This window comes from Salvia splendens, chromosome 10 (genome assembly GCF_004379255.2).
Source record: "Salvia splendens isolate huo1 chromosome 10, SspV2, whole genome shotgun sequence".
Taxonomy (NCBI): domain Eukaryota; kingdom Viridiplantae; phylum Streptophyta; class Magnoliopsida; order Lamiales; family Lamiaceae; genus Salvia; species Salvia splendens.
The window spans coordinates 15162759-15180877 of NC_056041.1; the positions used below are offsets into that span (position 1 = coordinate 15162759).

At 37.4% G+C, this 18119-nt stretch overlaps 1 protein-coding gene across 1 annotated transcript; it reads right to left on the bottom strand.

Moving 5' to 3' along the window:
• Positions 1 to 228: 228 nt before the first annotated feature.
• LOC121751975 (protein ALTERED PHOSPHATE STARVATION RESPONSE 1-like) lies at positions 229 to 4711 on the bottom strand. The gene is made up of 4 exons (XM_042146819.1): positions 3082 to 4711; positions 2678 to 2859; positions 1784 to 2007; positions 229 to 1462 (listed from the first exon to the last, which is right to left on the bottom strand). The coding sequence occupies exons 1-4, from the start codon at positions 4418 to 4420 to the stop codon at positions 718 to 720; spliced, it is 2490 nt and encodes an 829-aa protein (XP_042002753.1). The 5' UTR covers positions 4421 to 4711; the 3' UTR covers positions 229 to 717.
• Between the last annotated feature and the right edge of the window lie 13408 nt (positions 4712 to 18119).

Consider the following 18119-nt stretch of genomic DNA (forward strand, 5'->3'; position numbering starts at 1 on the left):
AACGACTACAGCACGACTTCCACTCCAAGACGACTGAGTGGACAAAGTAGGGATGACAAGATGGGAAGGAGAAAACTAGCAAAATCCAGCCTATACATTCCAAAAGATAACTGAAAAAGCTAGAGCAACAAGATGTGAAATGGCCCACATGGTGCAGCTAATTAGACATTTTTCTTTTTTTTCTTGGGACAAAGAATAGAATTCATTTTGCATCTCAAGATCAGAGTCTGAATAATAAAAGATTAATAGGTAAAGAATTCCTGTACAAAATATGGATGAGAAAACTACTAATACATGCAACCTACTGTTTGTACATGACTAGTGTCTGAGATGACTTCTGCTGCATATATGCCAATGGAATACAAAGCCCAGAAAAGTATGGCTTCTCTTCCCCAATCACGGTGTGTTGCCTCGCCTTTCCATTCATCGAGAGATGACTGCATCATACCCCATCCAGCAACCCAGTGTCAATCAATACGACAACGCACTTGAGATCATTCAACAGCAACATGAGCACTCGTCTGCATTGGCCTTTACTCTCCTTTGTTGCAATAATCAATCATCAAAATGCAATAGCAGCGAGCTCTTATGCAGTCCTCCCTCAAACTTGATGACATAAACAGAAGAAGGCCAACGGAAAAGAAAGAAAAATTGAAAATACCTCCCAATCCCATTGATCTCTCCATGGATGGTCATTAATCAGAGAAATCGGCCACGTTAAGAAACCTTTTCCTGCTCCCGGGCCAGATGGTCCTCCTCGATTCTTTGCAGTATCTCTTCATAGACTTTAAGAGAGTTTCCAGTGAACCTCTCCATTGCCTCGAGTACATGCTGCAGACTTGCCTGCAGACTCCCCCCTTTAGTAGTCTCGCTTTGATATACAGCATGTCCAGCTAGTGGCATACCGTTGTCATCTGCGGACATTACCACCATCCTTTTATCTAAAGCCTGAATCTCCTTTTGTATCTTCTGATCCTCTTTATCGAGGCTCTTAACCTTCCTCTCGTCCTTGTTCGCCAACATCCTCTGGCGCATTTCTGCCTTATCCTGGTCCCATAGGTGAAGGACTGTCGAGGCAAAGTCTCGCATGGAACCAATCACTTCTGTTTCAGAAATTCTTTCCAAAGACTGCCACCATTGATTGCAGACCACGAACACTGGAGGGGCGCCAATCCTACCGGGAGAGAATGGGACTACCCCATCAGCCGTTTCTTCAGGAACATAAAGGAGACACTTCATAAGCCAGTTATTCAATGCTCGGACAAAACCCTTTTGTGCAGTTACCCAATAAGAGAACCTTAGAGTCCAATTAATTACATCATGTTGAAGCTGTTTAGTGGCTTCAAAATGAGAATCACTAAAGTGCTTTCGAAATGCAATGGCATCTAATCGCTTGGCTTCTCCAATTGCTTGACATTGACTATGATGACACTCGAGCATCGACTTCCACATTCTAGTCAACCTGTAAAATTTAGACAAGACGCCATCAAGATGATAATATTTTAAGTTGATATTCAACGTATATTTTTAGGCAATTAAGGTCGTTAATCAATAATAGCAAGAATGTATGATAATGTGAACCCCAGCCAGGCGTTCACCAGAACAAGCAACAAGAGTTTGCAAAATTAAGGAGGTGGAAATTCTCAACTAATTATAATCATCAAGCTCCCAATACAAATTTAGAATCGACAAATAAACAATCATAGAATTATAATGATGCAGAACCACAGTGCAACAAGATAAGGATAAGCTGTTAACAAAGAACATATTAACATTGACATACCCTTGAATGAATTCATTAAGCTGTGGCCACAACTCCTCATCCCTCACAGTATTTATCTTCACTGATATCTTATCAACGACCTGAATTGCAATCCTGATTTTTGTGGATAGGTCTCTAACCAACTTCCTCGTCACATCAATTTTGTGAGTCTCAGCACCTTTTTCATCCAAACGCTTCAGTTTTTTAGATTTCTGCTCATGAAGAAGCCTCATTCTTTCCTCAATCTATGAGAGGGAGAACTTATCATTAAAATCAATTTTGTCAAAATGATAGTTTGCGATTGCTTTGATTAAAATGGGTCATAACTACAAAGAACAATTAAGATAAGTTGTCCCCTGATAAAGTTTAATTACTCTACAACAAATAACTAGTTCTCTTCGAATAAAAAAAGGTCTCAATCAAATGAATTAAGCCTGAAAATCCACATCTTCAGTTGCACAATAAATACAATTAAATAAGAAGAAAACAACAGCAGGGAGCTAGATACATGCAGACCCAAATCCATATAAATTCTTCTTGCTCTGAAGTTCCATCAATTAGCAAATACCACACCAATCTATATAGGTGGATCTTCTATGTTACTTTACTAGTTGTACTAGATAAGGGCAAAAAAATAACATACAAAATCAGATCAATAATAATTGAAGAGTTATAATGCTATTTGCAATGAGGGTCATGATCCCTATTGCCTAACAGAAAATATGGATGTGGAATTAAATGTATACAAAGGACCATCTAATTCCTTGAATGCATTCTTGGAAAATGTGCAGGGGACCACACTCCACAAACCAGCAACCATGCATAATATAGCAACCACAATTGCTCCAATATGACTAAAAAGAAGAAATAAATGCTGGGGAAATTAAGGAAAATAATACAGCACACTGTGATTACCTTAACTTCTTCATACAGTTTTTTCTCCCAAAGATGGAGCTTATGTAAAGTAGAAGAAAGGTTTTTGGACCGAAGCTCCAGTTCTTGATTGATCTCCAAAAGAGCAGGATCAGCACTATCAGAGCTTTGTGACGTCGAAGGTTGCGAAGAAACCATTGGAAGATGCAGTATCTTCGAAGAGACTGGACACAACATACAAATCAAAATCAAAATCAAAATCAAAATCAAAATTAGAACAAAATCCCATTCAGAGGAAGCATATACAGCTAGATAAATTGACCAAGAAAAGCAGGATATGGGGGAAAATTAACTCCTCCATAAATGCTTTCCTAGCAAAGTACAGAGCAGCAGCATTCAGAAACAAATCGAGAAACCAATCACACACAAAAAGATCAGACTTTTACCATGATTGCCACCATGTTTCCGCTTATACGGAAGCTTCCCAACCTCAAGAAACTTTGCTAGCTCATTCCCAGATTCCGAAGCCCGCTCAAACTGGGCTTGGATCTCCTTCAAAACTTCCGAATCCCCTTTGAAGCCACGCGGCTTAAACCCGGCAGCATTGCCCCGATCTTTCGCCCTCTCCTCGGCATCAACAACCTTCTTATCCACCATATGCACCTCATACTCGACCGCATCACTCTCCATCCCAACGCTAGGCCTTGCTCTGTAATGCAATTCCGCTTCATTAACACCTCTTGCTTCTTCCTCCGATGCCCCTGGCTTGGAGTAACTGCTCCTCCCGCTATCCGCATATTTCTGATCGCCGTGAACTTCTTTCACAACCTCATCTTCATCTTCCAAATCCGGAATCCCCTCCTCTTCTCTCACCTCCCTCGAGTCGCGGCTGGGAGTGTAAGGCGGATAAAACTTCTCATAGCTCTCAAAAGGGTTCAAGAAATCCCAAGCAGACGAGCTCGGCGGTGAAGGGGGCGCCGGAGGCGCTTTAGAGGTCGAAGCCACCGACTGCTGCGACGAATATCCGCCGCCTCCGTACGGCGCCGGCGGCGAAGAACCGTCGAAATAACCACCTCCGCCGCCGTAATTGGAATAGCCATTATTGTAATTATACATAGGATAAGCAGTGTTTGAGTTCTGATTGATGGAATAATTAGGATTGGGATAGTATGAGGAAGAAGATTCACCCATATACATAGTTTCCGGATTCATCGGGCGCTGCGTGTACACAACGGACGGCGCCGTATGCTTCTTCATGTAATTCACATTCATAAAGCCGCCGCCGCCGTTGGGGATATTCAGATTGAGATTCTCATAGCCCGGGAAATAGCCTCTGGCGCCGTAGGGGAGCTGCTCCTGCTGCTGGTGGAGGTGGTGCGGCGGTGAGATGACGTCATGGTGATGCAGCGAGTCGAGGTCGGAGCCGCCGCCGTCGTCATCTTCGTCCTCCGAATCGTCGGAATGGAAGTGCAGATGAGAGCCGGAGTCGGAGCGGGAAGGGAGGTGGTGGTGAATTTTATCCGGCGGCGAAGCGGAGGGAGAATCCCCCTTTCTGTGCGCCGGGAGGTTCAGAACCGGCGAGGGCGGGGAGTGGAAGGAGGCGTCGGGATCCTGGCTGAAGAAGCGGTCGAGAGAGACGCCAACCTCCTTGAGGGAGTGGAGATAGGCCATGTGAGCCTCGGCGAAGGCGAAACGCTGCCGTACGGCTTCGTCGAGGAAGCTGCAGCGCTCGCGGCATAGAAGCACCGCCGGAGAATCGTCGGGCTTGGAGGTGGCGCAGCCCATGGATTCGTGAGTGGATTGGAGCTTTAAAAAATGGAGAAATTGGAGGTAAAATCAGGTGATTTTGATTAAATCATGGTTGATGAGGGAGAAATTTAGGGTTGGGGGAAAAGGGGAAAGGGAAGGAATCTTTTCTTCATTAGCTTAATAATTTAATTTCTTTCTTGGTTTTTGCCAGCAGAGAGATTGTCGTCGGATAGCGGCAGAGTATAGAGAGAGAGAAAGAAGGAGATGAAGAAAGAGAGAGAAAGTGGAGAGACTGTGAAGAGGATGATCGTATTCGTCGGTGTGTAAAGATAGTGTCAAAGTAAAAAGAGTTACAAATAAGTATTTTACTGGAAATAAATACTATACGAATAAATACTACGATTACTCTTTTCGTTTCAATATCATATTAATAAAAATAAAATAAATTTGTTAATAATGAGAAAAATGTTTTTCTATGATTCTAATTTGAGTTTTTCCCGGAGACGAGATATCTAGAGAGATTTCTCGAATAAAATTCAATTTTATTGATGATTAACATGAGTAATATTTAATAATATCGTCACATAAATATGATTCTAGTTTGAGTTTTTTGTCGGAAACGAGATATTTAGGAAGATCTCTCGAATAAGATTTAGTTTTCCGAATTATTAAATCTCAACTTTGCCGCATAAAAGTTAAATTTAGTATCCTTTGAATATTCTTTGGAAAACAATAATAAATTAATCTATAAAATGATTTTTTTAGTCAAATAATTTGTGATTATATTAAAATATTTCTACCACGTGTAAACTAAATTTAATATTCTTTGAATGTTGTTTGAAAGACAAAATGATTATTGAGTCAAATAATTTGTGATTATATTAAAATATGTTTCTTTTTCATTTTTGGAGAAGAATAGCGATTTGTAGTTATTAGTGGGCTGTTACTTACCGAAAAAGATAAGTCATTGGAAATTAAGGGGAAATTGGACGATTTATGAGTTGAGTCGTGTAGCCTTCACCGTTGAAACTTTGAATTTAAACAACATGATTCTTTATTCCCATTTTGGCCTTCACATTCCTCTTTATTTCCCTTCAAGGACTGATTGCAATTTGATAAAGAATTTAAATTTAAGCAAAATTACTAATACTAAATTTGCTTATAGCTCGTTTGTAATTTATAAGCTCGACAATTTAATTAATAGTATGCAATTAATTTGTTGTTCTTTGCCAATATTATTGTGATTTAATTGCCACGTTATTACATGTATTCGTACAACTAAACATAAATAGTTTGAGACAAGCATCATTATTTTATGTTAGTATGTTATTTTAGGTGATTGTTACCTCACACAACTATATTAAGTTACTTTGCATAATTGTCTCAGAGCATAAAATGTTAACGGAATGCCTCGTTTGGGAATGTCTCTAACTTAGAGTTTACATAACAATTGAATAACACGAAATGATTATTTGACTCTCGTGTCTCAATCACTATTTTAATGGAGAGGTGCACGATATAATTAAATCTACTTTTGGCAATCATGAAATAATGGAACCTAACTGAAATTAAGATTATTTTATAAAGATTAAACACTAATTTATCATATAGTCCTAACTAATTGTCTTTTTTGGTGAGAAGTGGAGGTGACCACCACTCTCAACTCATCCAAAGATGAAATTTTGAGCTGATTTATTTGTCACTACACCAAAAATTTACCCAACATAAATAATTTTTGTATGATGCTCCTTTGTTGATTGCATGAGCCAAAATGCAAAAGGAATGAATAGCTAGGTAGGTAAGAATGAGTGCAAGTGAGTCATGATTCATGAACATTGTATTTAATTTAATAATATACATATGTATTGATCTTCGAAATTAAGAATATTAATATTGAAATATTTAATACGAGCTTTTATGTGCAAGGACCCCAGTCAATGCCACAATAAATATGAGTTATAGCACAATCAATCACATATACATGAACAAAATCGTTAAATATTCTTAACTCTTGTGTATACATAGCAATCGAAAACAATTAATTATTTTAAAAGATGGATTGCACAATGAAATAAATGGGTGGTATTTGAATGCTGCAATTGACTCATAGGTGACGAAGAAACGTGTTCTTTGGTGTGTTTTGACATGTCTAGAAGGTAATATAGATACGTGCAATTTGAATTTATCATAATATCCATAATGTGAAAATATGTTGTTGAAATGCATAATACGCATACATTCATTTTATAATATAGTCTCGTGTTTACATTTTGGAATTAATCAGAATGTAACGAGTTTTGAATCATTTGATTAATTTTGACCAATCAGACGCGATAATACAAGTTACAAAAAACCTTGTCAAAATTCATACCAATGGTTCATAATTAGATCAAAACTTAAATCTTGGTTGAAAAGGAGGGTCAAAATCGATTATGGTCCACATTTTTACCCATTTTTTAAATTTTTATTCGAGAATCGGGCTCTCACAATATTTTTCCACACATTCTTTTGTGATAAATAAGTATTTGTGTGGCCACTGCATTTTAAAAAGTATTATTATCTATTAAGTAACACTTCACTTACACTATTCATTAACGATTCAATATCACACCGTAGTAGATTAATAGTTTGGCTTCTACATTTTAGAAGTACTTCGTATTAAGGAGCATTTCACTTACACTATTCATTGACGATTCAATATCACACACTTACTTTTTCTGGTATCACTTAAAAGTTAGCACCTACAAACTTTATTATACAAATTTAACTTGCATTATTCATTTTTTAAAAACTCTCTTATATCATATAATTATTAATTATATATACGTATATATTCTAATTTAATTCATCCATAAATAATTAAAAAATAGGAATTATATGAAATTTTAAATATTACTATACATAATTAAAGTAAAATTACATAAACTTATGTCGACTGTCGAGTATCTTTAATGATGGTTGCTCATCGATTAGGACTCTTGGATTAGTGAATAATGTTGACAACTCTAACAATGAGCAATAATGTTGACAACTCTAACAATGAGTAAGCAACAATCTCTGGAGATTATTATTATTATTATTATTATTATTATTATTATTATTATTATTATTATTATTATTATTATTATTTCAAGAGTCTTATTAATTACATGAATAGAAATTTAAAAATATAAAACGATTGAAGTATATCTAAAAAGTAGGAAAGAAATTAGAGATCAAATTGAAATTTTTGGTACTCCCTCCATTTCCTCATAGTTGAGGCGAAATGTTTCGCCTTGAAGTTTAAGAAATAGATGTTGAGTGTTAAATAAATAGATAAGTAAGAGAGCGAAAAAAAAGTAGAGAGAATAAAGTAAAAAGTAAATAAAGTAGATGTGAATAAAGTAAGACAAAGTAAAATAGGAAAAAGAAAAAAGTTACTCCTACTGTATATGTAAATGACTCAGCTATGAGGGACTTTCCTGAAATGAAAAAAAGACTCAAGGGAATGAGGAGAGTATGGATTAAGCGGGGTAAAGGGGAAATATTTATAGATGTGGACATGATTAAAAAAACAAATTACTGTTAATTCAAAAACCAGATAGGAAGATAAAGGAGATATTTCTTTTATACGAGTATTAAATTGGTTTTCATCGATTTGTTTAAAAATGAATGATTGGGGAGTAGCCTAGGCACACAATCTTAGCGTGTGCAACACGCCAAGAAGGCCACCTGCATGGCTTGCACGCACGAATGTCGTGCTTGTAAGAGCATTTACATGTACACAGTGGCGGAGCCAGAGATTTCATAATGGGGGTCCAAAATTAAACTTAAAAAAAATTACATAAATTAAATTATAAGGTTCAAAATGTAAAAGTCAAATGCAATCACATCATAACATTTGTCTTCTATTCTTCATCTTCTGAAACCGCTGCATAATAGTTTCATTGGTAACTTTAACAAACACATCATTTTCGATGTAAGGAACTAAACAATCATTCAATAGTTGGTCTCCCATGCTATTACGTAGAGAAGTCTTGATGATCTTCATTGCTGAAAAGGCTCTTTCTACTGATGCAGTGGCAACTGGTAAGATCAATGACAACTTAACTAATGAATAAACCATTGGAAAAACTTCATGTTTCCTTGTAGAAACCATCTTTTGAGCAAGACCACTGATTCCTGATATTTGTGAAAACTTTTCATCTATGCGCACATCGAAAATAAAGTTCTCAAGTTGACTTTTAAGCTCGGACAAAGCAACTTCAGAAAATTCAGAAGGATAATACCGTGCAAGACGAAGCAGCTTCTCCAAATCAAATGCAGAAAATAAATCCCTAGGATCAAAACATGACATGCATAAAACTAAGTCTGTGTTGACTCAAGAAAATTACCTTGATTTAATGATTCTTTCATGACCGCGGAAAGGCAATCCTTGCATTATAAGATAACGAAGAGAAATAATCGTTGCATTTAATCGCATGCGGTAGTCAAGCTTAGACTGTGTTGACTGTTTTGCCAAAGAGACCTCAATGTGTTGGGCTTGATTCATCAAATCCTCACATGCTAATCTGCACCTATTATGAGCACTTTTATGGTTTCCAACATGATCTCTTAATCTTTCTTTCTTGCGTCAGACCGTAAATCCCCCTGATACAAAAGCATCTTGTCCATTTCCGTGGAGTCTTGAAAAAAGATAGCAATATAAACAAAAAGCTGCTTCCTTTGTAACACTATATTCCAACCAATCCTTAAATTCATCAAACCAATGTGAGACAAATTTACGTTTTCGATTTCCATCTACTGTAGGACGAAAATCATGATTACGTGGTTGACACGGACTTTAAGTAAGTAAGCTTTGCGAACTTGTTCTATTAAATTTGGTGGATAACTCATTATATCAGGCCGTTCTCCTGGATCACTTGGAAGATTCTCTAAATCAACCTTACTTTTATCTTCATTCGATAATTCTTGAGGTTGAAGAAGTGAAGGTTCAACTGATGAAGAATCAACGGAAGAAAGTTTCTTGAAATAACGATCCATATACCTACAAAAATAGTCAACACTGATTAAGTTCAAAATATTTGATATTTTCTGTATGCAAAACTATTAACACACACATCAAATAAAGAATTGGAGTTATAAAATTCCAACTACAGAACCACCGTAGTCCGTAGCCATTGAATTACATAAGCTATCTTCTTTCTCCCCCTTTGAATTATTATTGTAGCCAAACAAAAAAACAACCTATGTAGAAAAATTAATTGAATTATATTTGAGTTTTGAATATACCTAGTTCTAGTTTACCAGATTTCAGACTTGGAACGGCAGAATGAATACGCTAAATTCAGACTTGGATTGGAACGGCAGAATGAATACGCTAAATTAAGAGGCACGATTCATATATATTTTGCTGAAACCTATCTCTAATATTATATTTATTATAAATTATAATTATTGTGAAATTACTAAAATACCCCTAAGTTTTTTAAGAATTAGTGGGGGGACCATGGGCCCCCCTGGCCCCACCCTCTCTCCGCCCCTGCATGTACATGTGTGTTAAGTTTTCAACACTTCTTCAGTTGTAACATGGTCGAATAGAGTGTGTGCACTTATATAGTACTTACGCTCCTTCCGTTGCGGATGCCCTTACATGCTTATTGGGCCTCATTAGTACTACATTGTAAGGTGACAAATTTTTGTTGTGATCCAGCCCACACTTAGTTGTACTTTTTTTGTTTGTACTATTATAACCTATAATTAATAGAGATTAGAAAAAGAGAAGATAAGAGTAAGAATATCTGTTATGACAGAATAGGGCAATTGTGTAATCAACAAACGAAAGAACGTAAGGAGACACTGAATTTACGTGGTTCGCCAACTGGCTACATCCATGGGCAGGAACGGAGAACAAATTGTATTATCACTGCAGTTACAAATTTTAGATCTAAGATCACGATCTAAGAACTCAGAATTATGTGCTCTACTCACTTATAAATAGGCACACATGAGATCATATTCTAATTAGGAAACATAATCATATCCCAATTAGGAAACAAATTCAAGGCATACTAACGAATCTCCAACTTGACTTGAATCCTCATTCCAAATGCATCATCATAATACCAAACAAACAAACTTCTTCATCCTTGCCTCAAATTTGCCCTCCACGGGCAACTAACAGCTCATGACATTAAGCTAGTCCAAACAATGTTGAAACTTGCTCTGCGGGACTGGCTTGGTGAATATATCAGCAGGATTATAAGCAGTGCCAACTTTCTTCACCTCAATTCTTTTCTCATTCTTCAGAAAATGATACCTCATATCAATATGTTTAGTCCTCTCATGGTGGACTTGATCTTGCCAACTTTCTTCACCTCAATTCTTTTCTCATTCTTCAGAAAATGATACCTCACATCAATATGTTTAGTCCTCTCATGGTGGACTTGATCTTTGGCTAAACAAATAGCACTCTGACAATCGCAAAACACAACAGCTTGATCTTGATTTAAACCAAGATCACCAACTAGCCCTTTCAACCATATTCTCTCTTTAGCAGCTTCTGTCAACGTCAGATACTCTGTTTTAGTCATAGACAAAGTAACAATAGCCTGCAAAGTTGCTTTCCAACTAACAACAGAACCACCAAGAGTGAAAACATAACCGGTCATAGATCTTCTACTATCGACATCTCCAGCATAGTCAGAATCAAAATAACCAGTCACTGAACAATGAGTATCACCTCCATAAATGAGACCAACATCAGACGCACCTCTCAAGTAGCGAAAAATTCTCTTCACGGCTTGCCAGTGCTCCTTTCCCGGATGTCCCATGAACCTGCTAACAACACTAATAGCATGTGCTATGTCTGGTCTAGTACAGACCATAGCGTACATCAAACTCCCTACTGCATTAGATTACGGGACTCGAGACATGTACTCCTCCTCAACTTCAGATTTCGGTGCATTATCCGATAATAGATGAATATTTGTAGCACTTGGAGTATCAATAGGTTTAACTCCAGACATGTAAAATCTTGACAGAATGTTCTCAATGTAGCTCTTCTGTGAAAAACATAGCTTCTTCTTTGCTCTTTCCCTAGATATCTCCACGCCCAGAATTTTCTTCGCAGTACCCAAATCCTTCATATCAAATTCAGCACTGAGATGAGCTTTCAACTTCTAAATTTCGGACTTCAACTTTGCAGCTATAAGCATATCATCTACATACAGAACGAGATAGATCACGGAACCATCATCAGTTTTGTTGTGATACACACAACAATCATACGGACTACTGCTGTATCCCAGCTGGACCATGTAGCTGTCAAATCTCTTATACCATTGCCTCGGAGACTGCTTTAGTCCATACAAGGACTTCTTCAGCTGGCAAACATAATCCTCCTTGCCAGGAACCATGAATCCATCTGGCTGAGTCATGTAGATATCTTCTTCAAGCAATCCATGTAGGAAAGTTGTCTTCACGTCTACTTGCTCAAGCTCCAGATCATAATGTGCAACTATTGCTAGTAATACTCTGATGGAAGTATGTCTGACCACTGGCGAGAAAATCTCATTATAGTCAACCCCCTCCTTCTGCGTGAACCCTCTTGTAACTAGCCGAGCTTTGTATCTAATACCCTCATTTACTGTGGTCCCTTCCTTCTTCTTGAAGATCCATTTGCAAGTAACAATCTTTCTCCCCTTAGGTCGTTTGACTAGCTCCCATGTCAGATTCATCCATAGTGATTCCATCTCTTCTTCCATTGCAGCGAGCCATTTAGCACGCTCACTGCTCGAAACAGCTTCCTTATAGGTGGATGGTTCTTCAGTAGATGGTTCATCTTCCACCTCACTGGAAACTTGTAGTGCATATGCCATCATGTCCTCAAAGTCGTACTTCAACGGAGGCTTCACACCTGTCCTCCTAGCTCTGTCAATAGCGTTTCTCTGACGAGCTTCTGGATGAACATCAGAACTAGTAGTATCAATAGTAGCTTCAGCAGTAGTGTGTTGATCTTCTCCACCTAAGAGTTGTGATTCACTCTCATCATGAGTGACTTGCAGCTCCACCTGTTTATCAACATCTTCCAAATCCTCTGCAGCAATAGACTTCACAGTAGAGTTAAGCATAGAATTTTCATCAATCACCACATTCTGACTGAGAATAATTCTATCCTCCGAAGGCGACCACATTCTGTATCCCTTAACTCCATTCCCATAACCAACAAATATACCCTTCTTAGCTCTCGGTTCTAGTTTACCCTCACTGACATGATAATAAACAGTACAACCAAAAACTCTAAGTGAAGAATAATCTGCAGGCATATCATTAGATCATACGTCGTAAGGTATCTTACAGTCAATGCCAGTGTGAGGACCAAGGTTGATCAGATAACACGCCGTGTTTACTGCCTCTGCCCAAAACTTCCTAGTCAAACCAACATGAAAGAGCATGCATCTTGCTCTCTCCAACAATGGTTGATTCATGCGTTCTGCCACACCATTCTGCTGTGGTGTATGTCTAACGGTGTGATGTCAAACGATCCCTTTACTCCAGCAAAACTCATTGAACTCAGACGAACAAAATTCCAGACCGTTATCTGTTCTCAATCCCTTGATCTTCTTCTCTGTCTGGTTTTCAATCAGAGTCTTCCACTCTTTGAACTTCTTGAATGCTTCACCTTTATATTTTATCATAATCACCCAAGTCATCCTCGAATAGTCATCAATCTTCGACACAAAATACTTGTGTCCTCCAACAGATTCAACACGTGAAGGACCCCAACAATCCATATGAATGTAGTCAAGTGTCCCTTTCGTTCGATGAACACCCTTATTTGGAAACTTGCTGCGATGAAGCTTCCCAAATACACAGTGTTCGCAGAAATCAAGTTTCTGTACTTTATGCCCAGAAAGAAAATCACGATTCCACATGATTCCCATGCCACTTTCTCCCCTGGTCATATCCTTGGTTGCAACTTCAGATGATGCAATATCAGCAGAATCTGCCACGATGGAACCTCTCAGAACATACAAGGTACCTCGTTTCAGAGCTATCAGAACCACCTTCGAACCTTTCAGAATATGCATTACTCCACCTTCACCTTTGAAACTGAGACCCTTACTGTCAAAAGTACCTAGCGATATCAGATTCTTCGTCATTTGTGGAACATTCCTAATATCGTTCAAGGTGCAGAAGACCCCATCATGCGTCCTAATCTTGATTGAGCCTATGCCAACCACCTTGCAGACAACACTGTTGGCCACGATAACATTGCCTCCATCTATCTGCTCATAAGTGGTGAAATACTCCCTGTGAGGACAGAGATGATACGATGATCCAGAATCCAAAATCCACACATCATTATAGTATGGCTGTTTATCCGCAACCAAGGCCAGTTCTTCTTCCGAGTTTGCGTCATCAGCTTCTTCCACAGTCGCAGAACCGTTAGCATCCTCTTTCTTGCCCAATTTCTTCTTTATCTTTGAACAATCAACCTTGCAATGCCCTGGTTCTTTACAATATCCGCAAATGTCATCTGACTTAGGGGATTTAGGACCTTTTGAACTTTTGGAGTTCTGTTTATTCTGTCCGAATTTCTTCTGTCCCTTACCCGTAACAGATAATCCCGGTGCCAGATTTTATGTGGCTGAACTCGTTGCCTGTTGACGATCCTCTCTGATGTGAAGAGCAGATCGAACATCCTCCAAAGACAGAGTTTATTTCCCAGTCATAAAAGACTCAACGAAATTCTCGTATGACCCAGGCAAAGAAACTAGCAGAATTAAAGCAGCATCCTCGTCTTCTACTTTAACATCAACATTACGCAAATCCAGCAAAATTTTGTTCAAATTTTGCAGATGATCCTGAAGGGGCATACCTTCCTGCATGCGTAATCGAAACAAACGTTGCTTCAGGAGCAACTTGTTGGTTAGAGACTTCGTCATGTATAGACTCTCCAACTTCGTCCAAAGGGCAGCAGTAGTCTCCTGATCAGCAACTTCGATGATAACATCGTCAGACAGGCACAACATGATGGTCGAGTGGGCCTTTTTGTCTAAGGTTGTCCACTCCTCATTATCCTCCATTGCCTTCTTTGTTTTGAGTGGCGCCCACAAACCCTGCTGCTTCAGCAGGGATCGCATCTTGATCTGCCATAAGCCAAAACTATTTCTCCCGGTGAATTTGTCGACCTTCACGTTCAGAGCAGACATCTTGATCGATTAACACAGAAACCCTAACAGATGTGGAATTTAAACCCTAGTCCGAAAACCAGGCTCTGATACCAGTTTGTTATGACATAATAGGACAATTGTGTAATCGACAAACGAAAGAACGTAAGGAGACACAGAATTTACGTGGTTCGCCAATTGGGTACATCCACGGGCAGGAACGGAGAACAAATTATATTATGACTGCAGTTACAGATTTCAGATCTAAGATCATGATCTGAGAACTCAGATTTATGTGCTCTACTCGCATATAAATAGACACACATGAGATCTTATTCTAATTAGGAAACATAATCCTATCCCAATTAGGAAACAAATTCAAGGCATACTAACAATAGGGACTACAGATAATAATGAAAAACTTTCCTAACATACTATAAAAACGAAAATAAAATAGAAAAGGAAAAAGAAGATTTCTTGAGGAGGTATGATTGGAATCCCACTATGGTTGGCATTGTCCTCTTAAAAAAGATGGTTTCAATTTTTTTAAAATTTTGGAAGTGCTCTGATTTTGAATATTCCCATTCTAACCCCAGTTGTGTCTGCACGTGACAAAAGGATTAAAGTTAAAATAAAGGAGTAAAAGAGTCACTTAATCAAGTAAATAATCAGAATTTTTGTTTTGGTTAGAGAATAAATTGAATTGAATTTTTCTTGAAGAAACAACCAATCACTACTGTTAGGTTCATATTTACATAGCTCATTCATACTTCAACGGTCATTATACATAATTGAAATAACTTGATTCTTAAACTATTGAGAAAATTAGACAAATAGTACTATCTCTTAATCTCCTTATTGTTTTACTCTAAGCTAGGCGGAAATTATTATTTGTCAAATAATTTTAGAGAAGTTAGCAGCTTCAGCCAACCAGAATTTGCAAAGTTAAATAGTTAAAAGTGGAATATATAGTTGAATTAAATAATAAAATACTAGAGTGGTTTTATAGAATTATGGTGGAAGCGAAGATAAAAGATGAATTTCATATAATAATTAGATGAATACCAAAAGCGTAACTAAAATAATTTTGTACTCCATATAATTAAATTCATTTATTATATGCAGAATTGGTTTTTGAATTGAGTGGTTTGACTGTCATATACACAACATAATTTTTTTAATAATATTAAAAGAACTATCCTTTTTTACTTTTTTTTAGATCTTGTGTTTGGTGCAACGCAGCAACTGGAATGGAATCTTCTAGTAAAGTTTTAATTACATAAATAAAAAAACTCTAGAATATTTAATTAATGAAAAAAAGCTATCACTATTTAGTTCATGGCGGCACAGAGTTTACCACATGCGTTTCTGACAATATACCAACATTTTCATCAGTAAAAACTACTCCCTCCGTCCCGTGCTACTCGCACGTTTGCTTTTCGGCTCGTCACAAAGTCCTTACACTATTTATAATTTAAGTTAGAATTAATGCATTTAATTAATATGTTAGTTTAAGTTAAGAGCTCTTTTATTAAGTGATGTCTCATTACACCTAAAATTCTTTTTTAATTACATAAAAAAATCAATCCCAAATTTACGGCCTAAAATGAAAAGTGCGAGTAGCATGGGACGGAGGGAGTATATAAAATTTACAAGAGAAATTAACCTTAATAGTGGTATAGAAGTGCAGATTTAAATATCCATTTTGGAATCTTTACAATTCCAATCTACACATGCATCCTACGTTCAAGAAGAATCACACTTTTATTTAAAAAATGACTAGTGCCTTTAATTTATACATGACTTAATATAGTATAGTAGTAGTATATGAATTGGTGATGTACATTTATAGATAGATATATAAGGCCTTTTCTCTCCATGATGGGAAGATGGAGAGAGAATTCAAGTGACATGCACAAGGCAAGTTGGAAGCTGACAGCAGGTGCTTTGGATTTGATTGTGATCCCAATAATTGTAAATTGATGTCACTTCTCTTAAATTCCCTCTTCACTCTTTCAGCTACATAAAATATGTAGTAGTAGTAGTAGTAGTATCTTCTTCTTCAAACTCATTCCACATGCTTTAGATCAATGAACCAGGATTATTATATAAAGAATTCAATTAGTCAACTACACACTTGGGATTGGTCTAATTGAGCAGTTTCTGCCATTCTAAACTTTGGTGGGTAAAATTGGCGGCGCTGCATGGCAGCATAGGCCAATTTCAAAATTATACTACTTCCGTTTTTGAGAAAAAATAAATTTTTAAAACGTCACAGATTTTAATGCACAATTAGTAAAATAAAATAAATTTATTAATAAAGTAAAAGAGAGTGGGAGAAAAATAAGTAAAAAAAGAGAGTGAAAAATAAAAAGTAGTGAAAATAGAGTTAGTGGATTATGAGGCCCACTTCCTAACATAGAATGTTTAGAAAGTTTCTATTTTTAAGACACAGTCCAAAATGATAGTACGAGATCTTTAATAAATATTTTAACTATAGGATTTTGAAAAATAATATACTCCGGTATTCAATTAGTCGAAATGGAGAACTTGAAAAAAATGACATCTATTATTAGAAAAATTTTGAGATTTGTTAAAACAAAAATAAATTGTGAATTAAATTTGTATTTTGATTTCATGATAACCTTACAAGATAAAATTTTATAAAGTAGTGCTTATCCTCTCACTATTTTGCTCTCATTAGATATCTCTTTTTTCTCCCATTACTCATGTTGTAATTACTTTCGGCGACGCCGACACGAAAAATTAACTTACATCCATCAACAATGGTTTGAATCTCCCAGCGTCAAATTCCTGGCTCCACACTGCAACTCGTGCGTGTTGGTGTAGCTGCAATAGTGTGTGTGTGCGCGCTCCTAGTGATGCACTTCAAACGTGTAAGTTAAAAAAGTGAGTGGTTGCTGCTCATCTTTTATACAAAAATAGAAAATTCCCTATTTTCTATTCCTCTATCTCGGTTAGGATGTCTTGAATCATTACTATTTGCCGCTAGCCAAGCGGAAATTTTTTCTCCGTTCTTGCCCGTGGACGTAGCCAACACAACGTTGGTGAACCACGTAATTTCTGTGTCTCTTTACGTTCTTTCGTTTGTCGATTACAGAATAGCCCTATTTGTCATAACAAACTGGTATCTAGAGCCTGGTTTTCGAACTAGGGTTTTGAATTCCGCTGCTAGGGTTTTCTGGTAAATCGATCAAAGATGTCTGATCTGAACGTGAAGGTTGACAAATTCACCGGGAGAAATAGTTTTGACTTATGGCAGATCAAGATGCGATCCCTGCTGAAGCAGCAGGGTTTGTGGGCGCAGCTCAAAACAAAGAAGGCAATGGAGGATGATGAGGAGTGGACAACCCTGGATGAAAAGGCCCACTCGACCATCATGTTGTGCCTGTCTGACGATGTTATCATCGAAGTTGCTGATCAGGAGACTGTTGCTGACCTTTGGACTAAGTTGGAGAGTTTATACATGACGAAGTCTCTAACCAACAAGTTGTTCCTGAAGCAACGTTTGTTTCGATTACGCATGCAGGAAGGTATGCCCCTTCGGGATCATCTGGAAA

Coding starts and splice junctions, on each gene's coding strand:
- LOC121751975 (XM_042146819.1), bottom strand. CDS start 4,420: ATGGGCTGCGCCACCTCCAAGCCCGACGATTCTCCGGCGGTGCTTCTA. Junction 2,860..3,081: donor GAAACATGGTGGCAATCATG/GTAAAAGTCTGA, acceptor TGTTGTGTCCAG/TCTCTTCGAAGATACTGCAT. Junction 2,008..2,677: donor AACTGTATGAAGAAGTTAAG/GTAATCACAGTG, acceptor TCCCTCTCATAG/ATTGAGGAAAGAATGAGGCT.